The 24,728-nt window shown below is 47.7% G+C and overlaps 1 protein-coding gene across 3 annotated transcripts in view; it reads left to right on the top strand.

Annotated features, from left to right (window-relative positions):
- The window catches only part of ulk4 (unc-51 like kinase 4), a 434,415-nt gene that overhangs the window by 310,675 nt on the left and 99,012 nt on the right, over positions 1-24,728 (top strand). For all 3 annotated transcript variants that reach the window (XM_078413782.1, XM_078413790.1, XM_078413774.1), the window contains one exon: positions 6,240-6,345. In XM_078413782.1, the coding sequence (XP_078269908.1) occupies positions 6,240-6,345 (106 nt within the window). The remainder of the gene's footprint in view (positions 1-6,239; positions 6,346-24,728) is intronic.

The raw sequence follows: 24,728 nt of genomic DNA, 5'->3' as shown, positions 1-24,728 counted from the left end.
ATGTTTTCAAGAGAGAGTTAGATTCAGCTCTTAGGGCTAACGGAATCAAGGGATATGGGGGAAAAGCAGGAACGGGGTACTGATTTTAGATGATCAAATTGAATGGCAGTGCTGGTTCGAAGGGCCAAATGGCCTACTCATGTACTGATTTTTCTATGTTTCTATGTTTGTCATACTTGTATGGTTTCCTCCCACACTCCAAAGACGTACAGGTATGTAGGTTAATTGGCTGGGTAAAATGTAAAAAATTGTCCCTAGTGGGTGTAGGATAGTGTTAATGTACGGGGATCGCTGGGCGGCACGGACTTGGTGGGCCGAAAAGGCCTGTTTCCGGCTGTATATATATGATATGATATGATAGAAAATAGGTGCAGGAGGAGGCCGTTCGGCCCTTTGAGCCAGCACCGCCATTCATTGTGATCATGGCTGATCGTCCACAATCAGTAACCCGTGCCTGCCTTCTCCCCATATCCCATGATTCCGCTAGCCCCTAGGGCTGTATCTAACTCTCTCTTAAGTCCATCCAGTAATTTGGCCTCCACTGCCCTTTGTGGCAGAGAATTCCACAAACTCACAACTCTGGATGAAAAGGTTCCTTCTCACCTCAATTTTAAATGCCCTATATGTTTCTATAAGATCCCCTGTCATCCTTCTAAACTTCAGTGAATACAAGCCTAGTCTTTTCAATCTTTCCTCATATGACAATCCCGCCATCCCAGGGATCAATCTCGTGAACCTACGCTGCACTGCCTCAATTACAAGGATGTCCTTCCTCAAATTAGGAGACCAAAACTGTACACAATACTCCAGATGTGGTCTTACCAGGGCAACGTCTTCTTCCCCAACAGCTTCCAAGTGGGTGAACCTGGTCTCAAGAGGCACAACACCCGGGGTCCCTTGCACTCCATGTTTCCTTCCCTTTCTCACCACCACCCACCTTCTCTTTTCCAGTACCTTCGGTGTAACAATCTCACTGTAGGACTTGTCCAGGAACGACTCAGTTTCTCGGACGGACCTGAGGTCATCCACTTGCTTCTCCAGTTCCCCAACACGGTCCTTCAGGAGCTGTACCTGGATACACTTCACACCAGCAGAGGCACCAGCAGTTTGATATGCAGGGAATGGAGGGATATGGGTTATGTACAGTTAGCTGAGTGCTGGTCTTGTGGGCCAAAGGGCTTGTTCTGGTGCTGTGCTGTTCTATGTATTCATGTTTAGTTTTGTCAATTTGATTGGATAGCATGCAAGCTTTTCACTGTTCTTTGGTACACACAAACCTAAGCATCAATTCCTCCATCCCCTCAGAATCCTGTGGGTATGAATAAGGTCACTTCTTACTCTCCTCAGTTCCAGCGAGTGCAAGTCCATTTAACCCTTGAACAACCACCTTCCCCTTCATTCCAAACCCTCAACAATTGCAGGAATGAAGCAATTCAATTTTTACTATGTTCTGTCCAAGGAAATCATATCCTTTATTACACATTCATCTGCAATGAAGGCAGGAGCTGATTGAGCAGTTATAATTAGGGTCCCATTTATAGCCGTTTATTTAGTCTATATTTTCCGAATGTGGGCAGCAGAGATGCTGAGTTGGATGACATGTGAGGGTGTTGTCTGTTCAGCAGCTTCATTGTGGTAGGAGAGACCACTGTGCATGACTGACTATACAAGTGTAGACGTGGGAATCTAAAGTTGAAGCACTCTCTTAAAACAAGCTGTCAATGCATGCCAGTGTGACATTATTAAGCTAGTTATGCTTCTGCAAGAAACTGCAGAGAGTTGTGGATGTAGAATAGTCCATCACACAGACCAGACTCCCCGCCATTGACTCCATCTACATTTCATGCTACCTCAAAAAAGTAGCCAACATAATCAAAGACTTGTCCCATCCCGGTCATTCCCTCTTCTCCCCGCTCCCGTCCGGCAGAAGGTACAGAAGCTTGAAGGTGCGCACCACTAGACTCAGGAACAGCTTCTTCCCCTCTGTTATCAGGCTTCTGAACGGTCCTTCCATAAGCTAGGGTGCTGTCCGATTCACCTCTACCCCATTGCGGACATTGGACTTTGTCTCTGGAACTGATGCTACAATGCGGAGAACTGCATTCTGCACTCTGTATCTTCCCCTTTGCTCTACCTATTGAACTTGAGTTTGAATTGATTGTATGTATCTATAGCATAACTGATCAGTTTGGATAGAATGCAAAACAAACCTTTGCAATGTAAATCGGTACACGTGATGGTAATCAACCTGAAGCTGAATGGTGGACACTTGGTGGATGTGATGGCCAGCTGCAGTCGTCACTGTACTAGGAACTGAACGTGATCTTAATGATGGAGCCACATTTCCGAACACTCCCATTCCCCATCCTCATGTATAGTGTGTATAATTCCACACTCTGACTGCGGGTTTATACTGACAAAAGAGATCAGAAGGGCACAAAGGGGCCAGGAGATAGCTCTGGTGGGTAGCAAGAAGGACAATCCCAAAAGATTTTATAAATACATAAGGGGGAAAAGGGAAACTAGAGAGAGTGGGACCTCTCAGGAATCAAAGCAGTCACCTCTGTGTGGAGCCACAGGAGATGGGCAAGATCCTCAATGAGTATTTCTCCTCTCTATTTACCAAGGAGAAAGACAGTAAGGTAGAAAAATCTCCAGGGCTTGATCATATATATCCGGAAACTAGAGGACATTGCAGGAGCCCTGGTTGAAATTTAAGCGTCGTCCTTAAATACAGGAGAGGTGCCGGAAGACTGGAGGAGGGCAAATGTTGTGCCTCTTCTCAAGAAGGGCTGCAGGGAAAATGCTGGGAACTATAGGCCGGTGAGCTTAACATCTGTAGTTGGTTCAGTTACTGGAGAGTGTTCTGAGGGATAGGTTATACAGGCATTTGGATTGGCAAGGGCTGATTAGGGGCAGTCAGCATGGTTTTGTACGTGGGTGGTCGTGTCTCACAAACCTGATTGAGTTTTTTGAGGACGGGACCAAAAAGGTTGATGAGGGCAGAGCTGTAGATGTGTACATGGACTTCAGTAAGGCATTCGACAAGGTTCCGCATGGTGGGCTGCTCTGGAAGGTTAGATCGCATGGGATCCAAGGAGAGATAGCTGAATGGATAGCAAACTGGCTCCATGGAAGGAAGCAGAGGGTGATAGTGGAAGGTTGCTTCTCAGACTGGAGGCCTGTGACTAGTGGTGTGCCTCAGGGTTCGGTGCTGGGCCCATTACTGTTTGTCATCTACATCAATAATTTGGATGAGAACACACAGGGCAAGATTAGCAAGTTTGCTGATGACACAAAAGTGGGTGGTTTTGCAGATAGTGAAGATGGTTGTGAATGATTGCAGCAGGATCTGGATCGATTGGCCAGGTGGGCAGAGGAATGGTTGATGGAATTTAACACAGAGAAGTGTGAGGTGTTGCATTTTGTGACGTCGAACAAGGTCAGGACCAACAAGGACAGGACCTAAATGGTAGGCCTCTGGGTAGTGTTGTAGAGCAGAGGGATCTAGGAGTACAGGTGCATGGTTCCTTGAAGGTCGAGTCGCAGGAAGCTAAGGTGGTCAAAAAGGCTTTTGGCACTTTGGCCTTCATCAGTCAGAGTATTGAGTATAGAAGTTGGGAGGTCATGTTGCAGTTGTATAAGACGTTGGTGAGGCCGCATTTAGAATATTGTGTTCAGTTCTGGGCACCATGTTATAGGAAAGATATTGTCAAGCTTGAAAGGGTTCAGAAAAGATTTATGAGGATGTTGCCAGGACTAGAGGGTGTGAGCTACAGGGAGGGTTGAGTAGACTGGGTCTTTATTCCATGGAGGATGAGGGGTGATCTTATAGAGGTGTACAAAATCTTGAGAGGAATAGATCGGGTAGATGCACAGAGTCTCTTGCCCAGAGTAGGGGAATCGAGGACCAGAGGACGGACACAGGTTCAAGGTGAAGGGGAAAAGATTTAATAGGAATCCGAGGGGTAACTGTTTCACACAGAGGGTGGTGGATGTATGGAACAAGCTGCCAGAGGAGGTAGTTGAGGCTGGGACTATCCCAATGTTTAAGAAACAGTTAGACAGGTACATGGATAGGACAGGTTTGGAGGGATAATGGACCAAGCGCAGGCAAGTGGGACTAGGGTAGCTGGGACATTGTTGGTCGGTGTGGGCAAGTTGGAACGAAGGGCCTTTTCCACACTCTATGACTCTATCACTCTATAACTCTGCATGGTAGTAACATTATTCTGAGCTGCCTTACCCTCAGCACAGAGACCCCACATATAAGCATGCAAGTCTTGTTTACGTTTCAGACAGAGGGTGGTGGGTATATGGAGGGATATTTCATATATACAGCGCGGAAACAGGCCTTTTCGGCCCACCAAGTCCGCGCCGCCCAGCGATCCCCGCACACTAACACTATTAACACTATCCTACACACACTAGGGACAATTTTTACATTTACCCAGTCAATTAACCTACATACCTGTACGTCTTTGGAGTGTGGGAGGAAACCGAAGATCTCGGAGAAAACCCACGCAGGTCACGGGGAGAACGTACAAACTCCTTACAGTACAGCACCCGTAGTCAGGATCGAACCTGAGTCTCCGGCGCTGCATTCGCTGTAAAGCAGCAACTCTACCGCTGCGCTACCGTGCCGCCCTTATGGACCAGACATGAGTAAATGAGTCTAGCGTAGACCACCTTGGTCGCCATAGACCAGTTGAGCCAAAGGGCCTGTTTCCATGCTGCCTGACTCTGTGACTGTGATCTCAGCGCAGGCAGGAATGTGGGCATTGCCAGACAGCATCCTATCAATGAGAGTCCAAGTCCATAAATCCTTGATTGTGGCAACAAGTAGATAGAGTGATAAAGATGGCCTATGGTACGCTTGCCTTCATTGTTCGGGATATTGAGCACAAGAGTCAGGAAGTCATAATGCAGCTGCATAGGACTTTGGTTAGGCTACATTTCATAAGGTCATAAGTGTTAGGAGCAGAATTAGGCCATTCGGCCCATCACGTCTACTCCGCCATTCAATCACGGCTGATCTATCTCTCCCTCCCAATCCTATTCTCCTGCTTTCTCCCTATAACCCCTGACACCCGCACTAATCAACAATCTATCTATCTCTGCCTTAAATATATCCGTTGACTTGGTCTCCACATCCTTCTGTGGCAAAGAATTCCACATTCACCACCCTCTGACTAACGAAATTCCTCCTCATCTCCTTCTTAAAGGAACGTCCTTTCATTCTGATCCTTTCATTCTAGTCTTAGACTCTCCCACTAGTGGAAACATCCTCTCCACATCCACTTTATCCAGGCCTTTTACTATTCTGTACGTTTCAATGAGGTCCCCCCTCATCCTTCTAAACTCCAGCGAGTACAGGCCCAGTGCCGACAAACGCTCATCATAGGTTAACCTACTCATTCCTGGGATCATTCTTGTAAACTTCCTCTGGACCCTCTCCAGAGCCAGCACGGTTTCATGGTTTCAAGAGAGAGTTAGATATAGCTGTTAGGCTAATGAAATCAAGGGATATGGGGAGAAAGTAGGAAAGGGGTACTGATTTTGGATGATCAGCCACGATCATATTGAAAGGCGGTGCCTGCTCGAATGGCCTACTCCTGCACCTATTTTCTATGTTTCTCCCACATCCCAAAGACATGCGGGTTTGTAGGTTTATCGCCCTCTGTAAATTGCCCCTGGTGTGTAGGGAGTGGAATCAAGGGATATGGGGAGAAGGCAGGCACAGGTTACTGATTGTGGATGATCAGCCATGATCACAATGAATGGTGGTGCTGGCTCGAAGAGCCAAATGGCCTCCTCCTGCATCTATTTTCTATGTTTCTAACTAGTGTGAACGAGTGATCAATGGTTTGCTTGGATTCAAGAAGAGTCTTGACCCGAAACATCCTTCTCTCCAGAGATGCTGTCTGACCCGTTGAGTTACTCCATCTTTTTGTGCCTATCTTCAATGGGCGGAAGGATCTGTTTCTATGCTGTATCTCTAAACTAAACTAAACCATTGCTAGGTTAATATGTAGAGGCTGCAATAAAGCTGAATGTGGCTTGCCAAGTGCATGCTGGTAGTAATGCTCCTGAACCTGGCATGTAGTTTTTCCAACGGTACTTATACAGACTGTGCATTGCAAGAATGTCTCTATTCCTTTATGACCAGACTGTGAACCTATATGCTACTCACATTGCATTTACAACTTTTGTAAACAGTTTGTCTGTCTCATTGACAGGAACAACAGGACAACCTTGTGGGCACTGCTATGCAGAGTGTGGTATTACTAATCAACAACCTCGTTGCTTATAAAGATGTCAACATGAAAGTGTTCTACCAACAAGGTATGCAGTCAGCTTTTGCCTCCTTTATGGCCTGATACCAAAACGCATTACACTTCACAAGTTCACATTAACCTATTGAGAAACGTTTATGTTTAGATACGGAAATTTTGCTAGCTGGTTTGGTTTAAGGAAATGAATGTTCCATTTGATCAGAGTTTGCATAACTGTTGGAATGTAAGTACAATAACATATTTTTGCAGCCTCTTTCAAAGTTAAGCTCTCAACCATCTGAAGTTCAAGTAGTAAACACCATCATTCCTTGTATTATCATCATAACCGCCCAGACATTAATTTTAACATTTTAATAGTGATATAAAAAACTTCCAATACTTTTTCATGTGTGTGTTCAGCTCCTGATATGTAGCCTGCAGAGTGGGGAGCTCTCGTCCTGAGCTCAGGTCTGTTTCTGTCTCATTCACAGCTTCCCCCTTCAGAGCCCACACAGCTCCCTCTCTTCTCAGGACAGGGTCGGGGTGAGAATGGGCTCAGATCTCCTCAGAACTGTTCATTTGTAAAGTGTATTTAGATCACATGGCTACCTGTGAAATTTGGTGGCAAATGGAGAGTTTAGTTCAGTTTATTGTCATGTGTGGCGAGGTACAGTGAAAAGCTTTCACAGTGAAGAGCAGCACACAAGACTGACAGGTGATGGTACACACTAAATCCAACCTCCCAGCCAGCCTCTGCAGGTAGATACAAAATGCTGGAGTAACTCAGCAGGACAGGCAGCATTTCTGGAGAAAAGAAATGGGTGACGTTTTGAGTCAAGACCCTTCTGAGACCAGTCTGAGATGCTACCTGTCCCGCTGAGTTACTCCAGCATTTTGTGTCTACCTTCGATTTAAACCAGCATCTGCAGTTCTTTCCTCCAAATTTTAATCCTCTGTAGTTTGCTTACTGTTGCAACTGGTCCACAGCAGATGCCCTCTCCCTGGGCACTAAACTTATCCCTGCAACTTCAAGACACCAAGGACTCCCACATTGGACTCCTATTTATCGACTGTTGCTCTGCCTTCAACACCATCATCTCACCCAAACTCCTGGACCTAGGAACCAGCTCCGCCCTCTGCCACTGGATCCCCGACGTTCAGTCCCACAGACCTCAATCAGTGCGGATAGGTGACAACACCTCCCACAGTCCATGCAGACGCACACACAATGATGAGACGGAGTAGAGGAAGGAGACAGAGAACTTAGTGACATGGGATCAGAACAATAACCTCTCCCTCAATGTCAGCTACACCAAGGAGCTAGTTATTGACTTCAGGAAGCATGGTGGAGTACATCAGCATCAATGTACAGTACAGAACTTTATTGTCATTCGGTACAAATACCGAACGAAATTACAGCAGTCACAAAACACAACACAAAAAGAAAAAAGTACACAGGACACACGACCCTAAGACAAACATCCATCACAGTGAGTCCAAACACCCCCTCACTGTGATGGAAGGCAACAAAACTTCCACTCTCTTCCCCCCACGCCCACGGACAGGCAGCTCGACCCCTAATGAGGCGACCGACCCGCACAGCCCCCGCAAGGGGATGGAAGGCCCCGCGGCCGAGCCGCACCGGGCACTGAAACGTCCCGCGGCCGAGCCGCGCCGGCGATGTTAAGTCCAGCGGCCGAGCCGCGCCGGGCGATGGAAGGCCCCGAGGCCGAGCCGCACCGGGCACTGAAACGTCCCGCGGCCGAGCCGCACCGGGCGCTGCTAAGTCCCGCGGACGAGCCGCGCCGGCGATGTTAAGTCCAGCGGCCGAGCATACACAGCCAAAAACAGAAACAAAAACCATCCCAACACCGACACACAAACAAAAAAAAAGGAAAAAATACAGACAGACTGCCAGAGAGCCGCAGCCGTTAGGCGCAGCCACACGTGACACCAATACTTCGGCATCAATGGTGGAGCACATCAGCATCAATGGTGGAGTACATCAGCATCAATGGTGGAGTACATCAGCATCAATGGTGGAGTACATCGGCATCAATGGTGGAGTACATCGGCATCAATGGTGGGGTACATCGGCATCAATGGTGGAGCACATCGGCGTCAATGGTGGGGTACATCGGCATCAATGGTGGAGTACATCAGCATCAATGGTGGAGTACATCAGCATCAATGGTGGAGTACATCAGCATCAATGGTGGGGTACATCAGCATCAATGGTGGAGTACATCAGCATCAATGGTGGAGTACATCAGCATCAATGGTGGAGTACATCAGCATCAATGGTGGAGTACATCAGCATCAATGGTGGAGTACATCAGCATCAATGGTGGAGTACATCAGCATCAATGGTGGGGTACATCAGCATCAATGGTGGGGTACATCAGCATCAATGGTGATTCATCAGCATCAATGGTGGAGTACATCAGCATCAATGGTGGAGCACATCAGCATCAATGGTGGGGTACATCAGCATCAATGGTGATTCATCAGCATCAATGGTGGAGTACATCAGCATCAATGGTGGAGCACATCAGCATCAATGGTGGGGTACATCAGCATCAATTGTGCTAAATGGTTGAGAGCTTCAACTTCCTTGGTGATAATTACCAACGATCTGTCATGGACCAACCACGTTGATGAGGCAGGTAGCCAAAAAGGAACCAATGTCTCTACTTCCTGAGGTGACTGAGGACATTCAGCATTTCTCCAGTGACTTGCAAACTTCTACCGATGCTCCATAGAAAACATACCGTCGGAAACACAGAAACAGGCTCCTGATCCAACTCGTCCATTCCGACCTAGATACCTTATCTAAGCTGGTCCCATTTGCCGGTTTGGCCCATATCTCTCTAAAGCTACCCAATCCATGTACCTGTCTAAATGTCTTTTAAATGCTGTTATAGTACCTGCTTCAGTCACCTCCTCTGGCAGCTCATTCCATATGCACACTACTCTGTGAAAAGCTTATCCCTCAGGCTCCTTTTAAATCTTTCCCTTCTCATCTTGACACCTGACGATTGTTTTTAATTTACATGCTTGGAAATGCAAACAAAGAGCTTTCAAAATATTCCATTTTATATAATGAAGAATGTGTTTAGAAGGCTGGTGTGAATCGGGCAAAAACACAGAAAATGTCAGACAAACATCGACTGTTTCTCTGCCCACGGATGCTGCCTGTCAATTGTTTCAGGTCAGGACGGGAGAGAGGAATCAAGTTGCAGTAAGGATGTGGAGGCTTTGGAGAGGGTGCAGAGGGGGTTTACCAGGATGCTGCCCGGTCTAGAGGGTATTAGCTACAGGGAGAGGTTGGACAGACTTGGAATGTTTTCTCTGGAGCTCTGATAGAAGCATAGAAGGTTATGAGAAGCATAGACAGAGCAGACAGTCCCAACCTTTAGAGAGGCATAGCTTTAAGGTGAGAGGGACAACGTTTTAAAGAGATGTGCGGGGCGTGTTTCACAAATAGAGCAGTGAGTACGTGGAACCGGCTGCTGGGATGGTGGTACTGTCGCGGTAGTGGCAGGTACAATAGTGGCATTAATGAGATTTCTGCAGAGGAATGGAGGAATATGGATCATGTGCAGGGATATAAAGTTTGCTCTTAGCATCATGAGCAGCACCAACATTGTGGACTAAAAAACAGGGGTCACAGTTTAAGAATAAGGGGTAGGCCATTTAGGACTGAGATGAGGAAAAACATTTTCACACAGAGTTGTGAATTTGTGGAATTCTCTGCCTCAGAAGGCAGTGGAGGCCAATTCACTGGATGTTTTCAAGAAAGCGCTCTTAGGGCTAACGGAAACAAGGGATATGGGAAAAAGCAGGAATGGGGTACTGATTTTAAATGATCAGCTATGATCATATTGAATGGTGGTGCTGGGTCGAAGGGCCGAATGGCCTCCTCCTGCACCTATTGTCTATGTTTTTAAAGGGCTGCTCCTGTCTTGCTCTGCTCTGGCAGGTTAGATCACATGGGATCCAGGGAGAGCTTTCTAAATGGAGACAGAGGGTGATGGTGCAAGGTTGTTTTTCGGACTGGAGACCTATGACTAGTGGTGTGTCTCAGGGAACGATGCTGGGACCTTAGTTGTTTGTGGTTTATGTTAATGATTTTTGATGAGAATATATAAGGCGTGATTAGTAAGTTCGCAAATAACACCAAAGTGGATAATTTCATAGATAACGAAGGTAGACACAAAATGCTGGAGTAACTCAGCGGGACAGAAGAGAGAAGGAATGGGTGACGTTTCGGGTTGAGACCCTTCTTCAGACTGATGTCAGGGGAGTGGGAGGTACAGAGATAAAATGTAGTTGGAGACAATAAGACTGGTGGGAGAACTGGGAAGGGGGAGGGGATGGAGAGAGAGGGAAAGCAAGGGCTACTTGAAGTTAGAGATGAAAAAATGTTCCCAATGTTGGGGGAGTCCAGAACCAGGGGACGCAGTCTAAGAATAAAGGGGAGGTCATTTAAAACTGAGGTGAGAATAAACTTTTTCACCCAGAAAGTTGTGAATTTGTGGAATTCTCTGCCACAGAAGACAATGGAGTCCAATTCACTGGATGAATTTAAAAGAGAGTTAGATAGAGCTCTAGGGGCTAGTGGAATCAAGGGATATGGGGAGAAGGCAGGCACGGGTTACTGGTTGTAGATGATCAGCCATGATCACAATGAATGGCGGTGCTGGCTCGAAGGCCCAAATGGCCTCCTCCTGCACCTATTTTCTATGTTTCTATGTAAGTCAATGTTCATACCGCTAGGGTGTGAACTACCCAAGCAAAATATGAGGTGCTGTTCCTCCAATTTGCGCTGGGCCTCACTCTGACAATGGAGGAGGCCCAGGACTGAAAGGTCAGATTAGGAATGAGAGGGGGAGTTATAGTGCCGAACAACTGGAAGATCAGATAGGTTTAGGCGGACTGAGCTGAGGTGTTCAGCGAAATGATCGCCGAGCCTGCGCTTGGTTATAACGAAGATGGTTATTTTGAGTTTCTGGGAGCTTGATCAGTTGGGTAATTGGGCTGAGGAATTGTTACTGGAGTTTCATACAGATAAGTGTGAGGTGTTGCATTTTGGAAAGCCAGACCAGGCTAAGACCATCATAGTGAATGGTCGGGCCCCGGAGAGTGTTGTAGAGCAGAGGGATCGAGGAGTGCCGGTACATAGTTCACTGAAAGTGGCACCACAGGTAGATAGAGTGGTCAAGAAGGCTGACCTTCAGTAGTCAAGGTACTGAGTATAGATGCTCAGTTTTGGTCACCCTGCAATTAAGTTGGAAAGTGCAGATTTATATTTATATTTTTTAGATTTAGAGATACAGTGCAGAAACAGGCCCTTCAGCCCACCGGGTCCGCGCCGCCCAGCGATCCCCGTACACTAACACTATCCTACACCCATTTTTACATTTGCCCAGCCATTTAACCTACATACCTGTACGTCTTTGGAGTGTGGGAGGAAACCGAAGATCTCGGAGAAAACCCACGCAGGTCACGGGGAGAACGTACAAACTCCGTACAGACAGCGCCCATAGTCAGGATCGAACCTGAGTCTCCGGTGCTGCATTCGCTGTAAGGCAGCAACTCTACCGCTGCGCCACCGTGCCGCCCTACGAGGATGTTGCTAGGACTCGGGGGCCTGAGTTATACGGAGAGGTTGGGACAGAATAGGATTTTATTCCTTGGAGCACAGGAGGCTGAGGGTTGATCATTTAGAGGTGTATAAAATATTGAGTGTAGGTTTATTATTGTCACTTGTACTGAGATACGGTGAAAGGCTTTTGTTTGTGTGATAACACTGTACATGATTACAATCAAGCCATCTTCTGGGTCAATAGACAATAGACAATAGGTGCAGGAGTAGGCCATTCGGCCCTTCGAGCCAGCACCACCATTCAATGTGATCATGGCTGATCATTCTCAATCAGTACCCCGTTCCTATCTTCTCCCCATACCCCTTGACTCCGCTATCCTTAAGAGCTCTATCTAGCTCTCTCTTGAATGCATTCAGAGAACTGGCCTCCACTGCCTTCTGAAGCAGAGAATTCCACAGATTCACAACTCTCTGACTGAAAAGGTTTTTCCTCATCTCAGTTCTAAATGGCCTACCGCTTATTCTTAAACTGTGACCCCTTGTTCTGGACTCCCCCAACATTGGGAACATGTTTCCTGCCTCTAACGTGTCCAACCCCTTAATAATCTTATATGTTTCGATAAGATCCCCTCTCATCCTTCTAAATTCCAGTGTATACAAGCCTAGTCGCTCCAATCTTTCAACATATGACTGTCCCGCCATTCCGGGAATTAACCTAGTAAACCTACGCTGCACGCCCTCAATAGCAAGAATATCCTTCCTCAAATTTGGAGACCAAAACTGCACACAGTACTCCAGGTGCGGTCTCACCAGGGCCCTGTACAACTGTAGAAGGACCTCTTTGCTCCTATACTCAACTCTTCACTGCCTGCTGTACCTGCATGCTTCCTTTCAGTGACTGATGCACTAGGACACCCAGATCTCCTTGTACGTCCCCCTTTCCTAACGTGACACCATTCAGATAATACTCTGCCTTCCTGTTCTTTCCACCAAAGTAGATAAACTCACATTTATCCACATTAAACTGCATCTGCCCACTCACACAACCTGTCCAAGTCACCCTGCATCCTCTTATCATCCTCCTCACAGTTCACACTACCATCCAGCTTTGTATCATCTATAAATTTGCTAATGTTACTTTTAATCCCTTCATCTAAGTCATGAATGTATATTGTAAATAGCTGTGGTCCCAGCATCGAACCTTGCGGTACCTTGGATTTGTACACAAGGTCCCTCTGTTGGAGACTCCCTCAATCAGAAGAAGGGCCCCGACTTGAAACGTCACCTATCCGTGTTCTCCAAAGATGCTGCCTGACCCACTGGGTTACTCCAGCACTCTGTGAAACGTCACCTATCCATGTTCTCCACAGATGCTGCCTGACCCACTGAGTTACTCCAGCACTCTGTGAAACGTCACCCATCCATGTTCTCCACAGATGCTGCCTGACCCGCTGAGTTACTCCAGCACTCTGTGAAACGTCACCTATCCATGTTCCCCACAGATGCTGCCTGACCCACTGAGTTACTCCAGCACTCTGTGAAACGTCACCTATCCATGTTCCCCACAGATGCTGCCTGACCCACTGAGTTACTCCAGCACTCTGTGAAACGTCACCTATCCATGTTCTCCACAGATGCTGCCTGACCCGCTGAGTTACCCCAGCCTATTGTGTCTTTTTTTTCCTTATCTGCAATATTGAATTTGGAACAATGTCAATTACTGCAAAAACCCGTTCCACTGGTTTCAAATTAAGATTTGAAAACAAACTACCAACCGCAATCTTCATGCTTGCTTAAATGTTTTAATTCCTTCATTTCATTAAACTATTTAATCCATACATGTGATGGTTGACATGTCTCACTTATGTAAGGTCATTCCTGAAATCAATATCCATTTTCTCGAGGTGATTTATTATTGTAAATACAAAACAAAAACAAAAAGCTAGCAGCCAAACTTTGATGGGAATGAGGCCGGCACATTCTGTGACAACAGCGCACTGTTCCTCCCTCCGCCAGCACCTATGGACAATGGGCCTTTTGTGAGTTATTTCTGAAAACATAGCGTTAGCATATTAATATGCCACAGCAGTAACATTCCATCTTGGTAAGTGAATAAAGACACCACAGACTTCTGCTGCTGGAAACAAGAGCATCAAACAATCTGCTGGCGGAACTCAGTGGGTCAGGCAGCATCCGTGATGCGAATGGACATGGAAGGCATAATGAAGGGATTATTCATTTTGACCTGAAACGTCATCTGTCCATTCTCTGCACAGATGTTGCCTGACCCGCTGAGTTCCTCCAGTAGTTTGTTTTTTGTTCAAGATTCCATCATCTGCAGTGACTTGAATCTTTGGAGATGGAGGTTTACCAGAATGATGCCTGGATTAGAGGGTTTCAGCTACAGGGAGAGGGTGGATTAGAGGGCATCAGCTACAGGGAGAGGGTGGATTAGAGGGCATCAGCTACAGGGAGAGGGTGGAGGGGTGCAGAAGAGGTTTACCAGAACGCTGCCTGGATTAGAGGGTGTGAGCTACAGGGAGAGGGTGGATTAGAGGGTTCCAGCTACAGGGAGAGGTTGGATTAGAGTGTGTGAGCTACAGGGAGAGGTTGGATTAGAGGGTTCCAGCTACAGGGAGAGGGTGGATTAGAGGGTCCCAGCTACAGGGAGAGGGTGGATTAGAGGGTTCCAGCTACAGGGAGAGGTTGGAGAGGGTACAGAGGAGGTTCACCAGAACGCTGCCTGGATTAGAGGGCATCAGCTGTAAGGAGAGGTTGGACAGACGTGGATTGATTTCTCTGGAAGACCTGATAAAAATATATAAAATGACGAGAAGCCCAGATAGGGTAGACAGTCAGAACTATTTTCCCAAGATGGACATATCAACTACTGGACGGCAGAGCCTTCAGGTGAGAGGGGTAAAGTTTAAAGGAGATGTGCAGGCCAAGTGTTTTTACACAGAGGGTGGTGATTACCTGGAATGTGCTGCCAGGAGTGGTGATGGAGGCATTTATAGAACTTTTGGAAAGCCTCTCCTGTACTGAGGAGTTGCTTATAAGCTGTGCGTTTGGTGTATGAGCAGCTCCTCTATGTTCACATCCTGGTGAAACCCTGCATGAGTAGCCATAACAGCGTACAATCTAGCAGACCCTTCGGCCCATCTCATGAATGTTGACCAAGTTGGCATGCTGGGCTAGTCCCATTTTGCCCATAGCCTTTGAAACCATCCTGTCCGTATTTCTGTCCAAATATCCTTTAAAAGGCTTAATTGTACCCGCTTGTATCGCTTCCTCTGACAGTCCATTCCAGATACGGACCAGAAGGACTTGGACAGGTTGGGAGAGTGGGCAGAGAAGTGGCTGATGAAATTCAGTGTAGCAAAGACCGGAGGCATGCATTTTGGTAACAAGAATAAATGTGTAGATTATTTTCTAAATGAAGAAAAAATCCAGAAATCGGAGGTGCAAAGGGACTTGGAAGTGCTGGTGCAGGATTCCCAAAAAGTTAATTTGCAAGTCGAATTGGTTGTAAGGAAGGCAAACACAATGCTAGCATTTATATCAAGAGGACTGGAATACAAAAACAGGGTTGTAATGCTGAGGCTGTATAAGGCGCTGGTCAGGCCGCACGAATTTGGAGTATTGTCAGCAAATTTGGGCCCGATATCTGAGGAAGGATGTGCTGGCTCTGGAGAGGATCCAGAGGAGGTTTACAAGAATGATCCCAGGAATGAGTGGGTTAACGTATGATGAGCGTTTGTCGGCACTGGGCCTGTACTCACTGGAGTTTAGATGGATGAGGGGGGACCTCATTGTAATGTACAGAATAAGGAACAGCATAGATAGAATGGATGTGGAAAGGGTGTTTCCACTGGTGGGAGAGTCTAGGACCAGACGTCATAGCCTCAGAATTAAAGGGTGCTCTTTTAGAAAGGAGGTGAGGAGTAACTACTTTAGCCAGAGCGTAGATAATCTGTGGAACTCATTGCCACGGTGGGCTGTGGAAGCCAAGTCTGGATATTTTTAAGGCAGAGATAGACGTTCATGATTAGAACGGGTGTCAAGGGTTATGGGGAGAAGGCAGGAAAATGGGATTAGGAGGCAGAGATCAACCGTGATTGAATGGCGGAGTAGACTCGATGGGCCGAATGGCATAATTCTACTCCTACAACTTGTGAACTTGTAACTACCCTCTGAGTGAAAAAGTTGTTCCTCAGGTCCCTTTTAGACAATAGACAATAGGTGAAGGGGTAGGCCATTCGGCCCTTCGAACCAGCACCACCATTCAATGTGATAATTCTCAATCAGTACCCCGTTCCTGCCTTCTCCCCATACCCCCTGACTCCGCTATCCTTAAGAGCTCTATCTAGCTCTCTCTATAAAGTATTCAGAGAATTGGCCTCCATTGCCTTCTGAGGCAGAGAATTACACAGATTTACAACTATCTGATTGAAAAAGTTTTTCTTCATCTCTGTTCCAAATGGCGTACCCCTTATTCTTAAACTGTGGCCCCTGGTTCTGGACTCCCCCAACATTGGGAATATGTTTCCTGCCTCTAACGTGTCCAACCCCTTAATAATCTTATATGTTTCAATAAGATCTCTCATCCTTCTAAATTCCAGTGTATATAAGCCTAGTCACTCCAGTCTTTCAACATACGACAGTCCCGCCATTCCGGGAATTAACCTAGTAAACCTACGCTGCACGCCCTCAATAGCAAGGATGTCCTTCCTCAAATTTGGAGACCAAAACTGCACACAGTACTCCAGGTGCGGTCTCACTAGGGCCCTGTACAACTGTAGAAGGACCTCTTTGCTCCTATACTCAACTCCTCTTGTTATCAGTGACTGATGCACTAGGACACCCAGATCTCGTTGTACGTCCCCTTTTCCTAACTTGACACCATTCAGATAATAATCTGCCTTCCTGTTCTTACCACCAAAGTGGATAACCTCACACTTATCCACATTAAACTGCATCTGCCATGCATCCGCCCACTCACACAACCTGTCCAAGTCACCCTGCAAAGTCATCCAAGTCACCCTCACTCATTGCATCTTCCTCACAGTTCACACTACCACCCAGCTTTGTGTCATCTGCAAATTTGCTAATGTTACTTTTAAATGTTACTTTTAAAACTCTCCCCTCTCACCTTAAGTAACTAGGATGCCCTCTAGTTATCGCATCCTCTACCATGGGAATTAGACTGTAAGGATTCACTTTATCCATGCCATCTAAGATGCCACCAAATAATGAACAACGACACAAGTATTGGATGGCTGCCAATTCATATGGAATCCATGTCTTGTTATGAATCAGCGCTTACAAGAGAAAGAATTAGGGCTGGGGAGAAAATAGAAAGAAATAATGTGCCTTTTATTTCTAAACAATGTGCTGTTCCGTATATATGATGTTCCGTGAACAAAACACTGCCTGTGCACTGACTCGCTGACTACTCACGGCACTGTGATCTCAGCCCACATCACCCAGACTATCTCTGCCACCATCACACTGTCAGCATTATCATGACAGCCACAAACCTCACTTGGAGCAGGGCCAAAATCAGTAATTTGCTGCGTTGCTTACATTGAATATATTGCAAGTTAGTCGATCATTGCCCATCCAACAAATGGCCGATAGATTTGCATTAACTGTGTCCGCACATTTGATCATCATAGAACCACCGTTATTGAAATGTACAGCATGGAAACTGCCCCTCAGCCCAAAGAGTCCGCACCAACCCCTCACTGGAGAGAGTCCACACCAACCCCTCACTGGAGAGTCCACACCAACCCCTCACTGGAGAGAGACCGCACCAACCCCTCACTGGAGAGAGTCCACACCAACCCCTCACTGGAGAGAGTCCACACCAACCCCTCACTGGAGAGAGTCCACACCAACCCCTCACTGGAGACAGTCCACACCAACCCCTCACTGGAGAGAGTCCACAACAACCCCTCACTGGAGAGAGTCCACACCAACCCCTCACTGGAGAGAGTCCACAACAACCCCTCACTGGAGAGAGTCCACACCAACCCCTCACTGGAGAGAGACCGCACCAACCCCTCACTGGAGAGAGTCCACACCAACCCCTCACTGGAGAGAGTCCACAACAACCCCTCACTGGAGAGAGTCCACACCAACCCCTCACTGGAGAGAGACTGCACCAACCCCTCACTGGAGAGTCCACACCAACCCCTCACTGGAGAGAGTCCACACCAACCCCTCACTGGAGACAGTCCACACCAACCCCTCACTGGAGACAGTCCACACCAACCCCTCACTGGAGAGAGTCCACACCAACCCCTCACTGGAGAGAGTCCACACCAACCCCTCACTGGAAAGTCCACACCAACCCTCACTGGAGAGAGTCCACACCAACCCCTCACTGGAGAGAGTCCACACCAACCCCTCACTGGAGAGACCGCACCAACCCCTCACTGGAGAGAGTCCACACCAACCCCTCACTGGAGAGAGACCACACCAACCCCTCACTGGAGAGAGACCGCACCAACCCCTCACTGGAGAGAGTCCACACCAACCCCTCACTGGCGACAGTCCACACCAACCCCTCACTGGAGACAGTCCACACCAACCCCTCACTGGAGAGAGACCGCACCAACCCCTCACTGGAGAGAGACCGCACCAACCCCTCACTGGAGAGAGTCCACACCAACCCCTCACTGGCGACAGTCCACACCAACCCCTCACTGGAGACAGTCCACACCAACCCCTCACTGGAGAGAGTCCACACCAACCCCTCACTGGCGACAGTCCACACCAACCCCTCACTGGAGAGTCCACACCAACCCCTCACTGGAGACAGTCCACACCAACCCCTCACTGGAGAGTCCACACCAACCCCTCACTGGAGAGTCCACACCAACCCCTCACTGGAGACAGTCCACACCAACCCCTCACTGGCGACAGTCCACACCAACCCCTCACTGGAGAGTCCACACCAACCCCTCACTGGAGAGAGTTCGCACCAACCCCTCACTGGAGAGTCCACACCAACCCCTCACTGGAGACAGTCCACACCAACCCCTCACTGGAGACAGTCCACACCAACCCCTCACTGGAGAGTCCACACCAACCCCTCACTGGAGACAGTCCACACCAACCCCTCACTGGAGAGTCCACACCAACCCCTCACTGGAGAGTCCACACCAACCCCTCACTGGAGAGTCCACACCAACCCCTCACTGGAGAGTCCACACCAACCCTCACTGGAGAGTCCACACCAACCCTCACTGGAGAGTCCACACCAACCCCTCACTGGAGAGTCCACACCAACCCTCACTGGAGAGAGTCCACACCAACCCCTCACTGGAGAGAGTCCACACCAACCCCTCACTGGAGAGTTTGCACCAACCCCTCACTGGAGAGTCCACACCAACCCCTCACTGGAGAGTCCACACTAACCCCTCACTGGAGAGAGTCCACACCAACCCCTCACTGGAGACAGTCCACACCAACCCCTCACTGGAGAGTCCACACCAACCCCTCACTGGAGAGTCCACACCAACCCCTCACTGGAGAGTCCACACCAACCCCTCACTGGAGAGAGTCCACACCAACCCCTCACTGGAGAGAGTCCACACCAACCCCTCACTGGAGAGTCCACACCAACCCCTCACTGGAGAGAGTCCACACCAACCCCTCACTGGAGAGAGTCCACACCAACCCCTCACTGGAGAGTTTGCACCAACCCCTCACTGGAGAGTCCACACCAACCCCTCACTGGAGAGTCCACACTAACCCCTCACTGGAGAGAGTCCACACCAACCCCTCACTGGAGACAGTCCACACCAACCCCTCACTGGAGAGTCCACACCAACTCCTCACTGGCACTCATTGGACCCTTTCCATTGCTGAGTTGAGGCCACACTTGGAGTACTGCGTTCAGTTTTGGTCACCCTGCTATAAAACAAATGTCATTAGACTGTAAAAGGGTGCAGAGAAGATTAATGAGGAAGTTGCCAGGACTGGAAGGCATAGGCTGCAGGGAGAGGTTGGGCAGGCGAAGACTTTATTCCTTGAAGTGCAGGAGGCTGAGGGGTGACCTTATAGAGGCATAGAGTCTTTTACCGAGAGTCGAGGAATCAAACACTAGAAGGCATAGGTACATGGATTTGAAAAGTTTGGAGGGATATGGAACAAGCACAGCACAATGTTTAGAAGTAAAAAGCACATTATTTCTTTCTATTTTGCCACCAACCCTATGGGTTACTCCAGCACTCTGTGAAACGTCACCTATCCATGTTCTCCACAGATGCTGCCTGACCCGCTGAGTTATTCCAGCACTCTGTGAAACGTCACCTATCCATGTTCTCCACAGATGCTGCCTGACCCGCTGAGTTACTCCAGCACTCTGTGAAACGTCACCTATCCATGTTCTCCACAGATGCTACCTGATCCGCTGAGTTACTCCAGCAATCCCTTCTTTTAAAGATTGATAAACAGGTTGCTGGCAAAACGTGAGTGTGACATTTTTCTAATGACTGTGTGGGGCAGTGAGAGTTTTGGACAGTGTCCTGTCCGCTTGGTGCTGTGCAGAAAGGTCCTGGTGTATCTCAGTGCTCCTGTCCCAGGCAGCAATTACACTGAGCCCCTTGAAGCCTGTTGGGGGTGTGGCTGTCTCAGGCCGTGCAGACAGCTGTACAGCACCTCGAATGTGTCATTACATTCCCAGCCGCTTCACAGGAGGATTAGATGACATTGATCTAAAGATACATGTACTTGTGATGATGTCAGATGAGTTGTGAATGTTGAGGACTGGTATTGATTTATTATTGACATCGTGCCGAGATATTGAGAAGCTTTGTTTGTATGCGATCCAATTCAATCATACTAGTTATGAATACATTCCAACCAGACACAGGTGGGGCAAAGAATGCAGAATATAGTGTTACAGTTACAGAGAAAAATTCCAATATCACCAATGAGGCAGGTTGGAAGACCAGGGCTACACCCTGGTTTACGGGAGGACTCTTCAGTAGCCTGAGGAAAGACGGGAAGAAGCTGGTAGGTGTTTTCAAGCATTTGTATCTTCTGCCCGACAGGAGAGGAAATGACCCGGGTGAAAATGGCCTTTGCATATGTTGGCTGCTCTCCTGAAGTACCATGAAGTGTAGATGGAGTCAATGGTAGAGGGTTTGGTCTGTATGATGGACTGGGCTATATCTACAATGGTGGGGAGTGTGGTGTGTGTGATGGGCGACATCTACAATGGTGGGGAGTGTGGTGTGTGTGATCGACTGGGCTACATCTACAATGGTGGGGAGTGTGGTGTGTGTGATGGACTGGGCTACATCTACAACTCTCTACAATTTCTTGCAGTCTTGGACAGAGCTGTTCCCAAAGCAAGCTGTGATGCAAGCTGACAGTATGCGTTCTGTGGTACATGTAGAAGTGGGTCAGTCACTGGAGACATGTTGAATGTCCTCCGTTTTGTGATGAAATAGAGGTGTGCTTTCTTGATGGTAGCATCTATGTGTTTGGCCCAGGACAAATTGTTGATGATATTTACAGCAAGGAACTTGAAGTTTTCAACCATTTCCAGTTTGGTACCACTGATGCTGAGTGGGACATGAACCTCACCACGCTGGCTCTGTCATCTTGCTGCCATTGAGGGAGAGGTTGTTTTCTTGACCATGTTACTACGCTCTGTATTCCTTCCTGTTCTCTGTCTTGTTGTTTGACACCACAGTGATGTCATCTGCAAATTTGTAGATGGAGTTAGTGCAGACTTTAGGCGTATTGTAGGCAGAATTTAAAATGCTGATCAGATTGTAATCTGATTGTAATCAGATCAGATGTATTGTCTTTCCGCTGACTGGTTAGCACGCAACAAAAGCTTTTCACTGTACCTCAGCAGACGTGACAATAAACTAAAGTGTGACTTATAGGATGTCCATGCAGGGCGAGGGAGAGAACTTGCCTTCCACATACAAACCGCAATGCAGATAGAATCATTCACAACGCACAACACTGACGACTGCAATCTCCCCAAATACACGGTGACTGTTAGCTGCCAGGAGCACTGATTTCAGAGTGATTTCAGAGACATAGTCATGGACTCACACATCATGAAACACACCCTTTAGCTAAACTTCCCCATGGACTCACACATCATGGAAACAGGCCTTTCAGCTAAACTTGCCCATGGACTCACACATCATGAAACACGCCCTTCAGCTAAACTTGCCCATGGACTCACACATCATGGAAACAGGCCTTTGAGCTAAACTTGCCCATGGACTCACACATCATGAAACACGCCCTTCAGCTAAACTTGCCCATGGACTCACACATCATGAAACACGCCCTTCAGCTAAACTTGCCCATGGACTCACACATCATGAAACACGCCCTTCAGCTAAACTTGCCCACGGACTCACACATCATGACACAAGCCCTTCAGCTAAACTTGCCCATGGACTCACACATCATGAAACACGCCCTTCAGCTAAACTTGCCCATGGACTCACACATCATGAAACACGCCCTTCAGCTAAACTTGCCCACGGACTCACACATCATGACACAAGCCCTTCAGCTAAACTTGCCCATGGACTCACACATCATGAAACACGCCCTTCAGCTAAACTTGCCCATGGACTCACACATCATGAAACACGCCCTTCAGCTAAACTTGCCCACGGACTCACACATCATGACACAAGCCCTTCAGCTAAACTTGCCCATGCCGACTAAGCTGCCTCATTGAACCATTTAGCCCATATCCCTCTAAACCTGTCCTTTCCATGTTCCTGTGACGCAGGATCGAGCAGGCTTAGTGCCCATGGACTGCCACCTCTGCACAGTTCACATTTCCCTCCACCAATATCATCTGTAAACCTCACAATGTATTTTAGTCTGATTTAATGATTTGTTTTCTGCAAATCTGAGCATTAGTGTCACAGATGTGTTAAGATAACAGAAATAGTAACATCCAGCAACAGAAATGAGCTGCTGCTTTATTCAGTGATGAAAGTCATTGCAGAAAGTTGCCATCCACAGGACAAGCCCGTCCACCTGCAGTCACGTTGTGGCACTGCTCACCACCCACACACTTGCCTCCTTCAGCATGTGTTCAGCCATATGAAGGACAATTATATAAAATTGCCTTAATATTGTTTGTGTACTTGAAAATGGATGGGTTTTATTTCATTGTAGAAGTCCTACTGCAAAGTCCTATCATAGAAGTCCCATCAGCAAATCTGTGGTGAGGCTTGATGATTTGGATAATGATGGGGACACCACAGAATAACCTCAGTACACGTGACAATAAGAGACCAATACCACTGCCAAGAAGGCCGTGCCTAGTATCACCTGTGGACGCACGCTCCAGAACTGGTGTGTCAATGAAAGGAAGCATGCAGGTACAGCAGGCAGTGAAGAAAGCCAATGGAATGTTGGCCTTCGTAACAAGAGGAGTTGAGTATAGGAGCAAAGAGGTCCTTCTACAGTTGTACCGGGCCCTGGTGAGACCGCACCTGGAGTACTGTGTGCAGTTTTGGTCTCCAAATTTGAGGAAGGATATTCTTGCTATGGAGGGCGTGCAGCGTAGGTTCACTAGGTTAATTCCCGGAATAATAATAATAATAATAATAATAATAATATTCATTTATTGTCATTGCAACGAGAACAACGAAATTAAAAAATAGCCAATCCTGACGGTGCGTACAAACATATATGCAATAAATGCAAAAACAAATAAATACATAAATACAATTATATTAAGTACAAGATTTTTTAACGGTGTTGCCTAGTGCAAAGGTAGTGTTCAGTTCTCGTATGGCCCTGGGGTAAAAACTGTTCTTAAGTCTGTTTGTTCGGGATTTGATCGACCTGAAACGTCGACCAGAGGGCAGATGAACAAACAGACGGTGGCCGGGGTGGGATGGATCTTTTATTATTTTACCTGCTCTACTGAGGCAGCGTAGGCTGAACAGGTGCTCCAGGGAGGGCAGTGAGCAGCCGATGATCTTCTGGGCCGTCGTGATGACCCTCTGAAGGGCCTTCCTGTCCTTTTCTGAGCAGCTGGCATACCATGTGGTTATACAGTATGCCAGCACACTCTCGATGGAGCAGCGATAGAAGGACAACATGAGCTTCTCCTGCAGGTTGGTTTTCCTGAGGATCCTCAGGAAGTGGAGTCTCTGCTGTGCCTTCTTTACTGTGGTGATGGTGTTGGTAGACCAGGTAAGATCCTCTGCGATGTGCGTACCCAGGAACCTGAAAGCGGGTACCCTTTCCACACAGACCCCATTGATGTAGAGTGGGTCGTATTCTACACTGGTTTTTCTAAAGTCAATTATAAGTTCCTTTGTTTTGGAGGAGTTCAGGACCAGATTGTTCACTGAGCACCATGCTGCCAGCCTTTGGATTTCATCCCTATAGGCTGTCTCATCTTCTCCTGAGATGAGTCCAACCACAGTCGTGTCATCCGCGAACTTGATGATGGTGTTGGTGGGATGGGTGGGGGCGCAGTCGTGAGTGTAGAGGGAGTAAAGGATGGGGCTCAACACACAGCCCTGTGGTGAGCCGGTGCTCAGTGTAATGGTGGAGGAGAGGTGAGGGCCTATTTTGACGGTCTGGGGGCGGTTGGTCAGGAAGTCCTTGATCCATTGGCAGATGGTTTGGGAAAATCCAAGGTCGGAAAGTTTGGTGACCAGTCTGCTCGGGATGACCGTGTTAAAGGCAGAGCTGAAGTCGAGGAAGAGCATCCTCACATAGCTCCCCTGGTGTTCAAGGTGGGTCAGTGCAGTGTGAAGAGCAGTGTCGATGGCATCCCCTGTAGACCTATTTGCTCTGTAGGCAAACTGGTGTGGGTCGAA

Source organism: Rhinoraja longicauda, chromosome 2 (genome assembly GCF_053455715.1).
Source record: "Rhinoraja longicauda isolate Sanriku21f chromosome 2, sRhiLon1.1, whole genome shotgun sequence".
Lineage (NCBI taxonomy): Eukaryota > Metazoa > Chordata > Chondrichthyes > Rajiformes > Arhynchobatidae > Rhinoraja > Rhinoraja longicauda.
The sequence above is the reverse complement of the archived record's forward strand: the minus strand, read 5'-3'. Positions and strand labels throughout refer to the sequence as shown.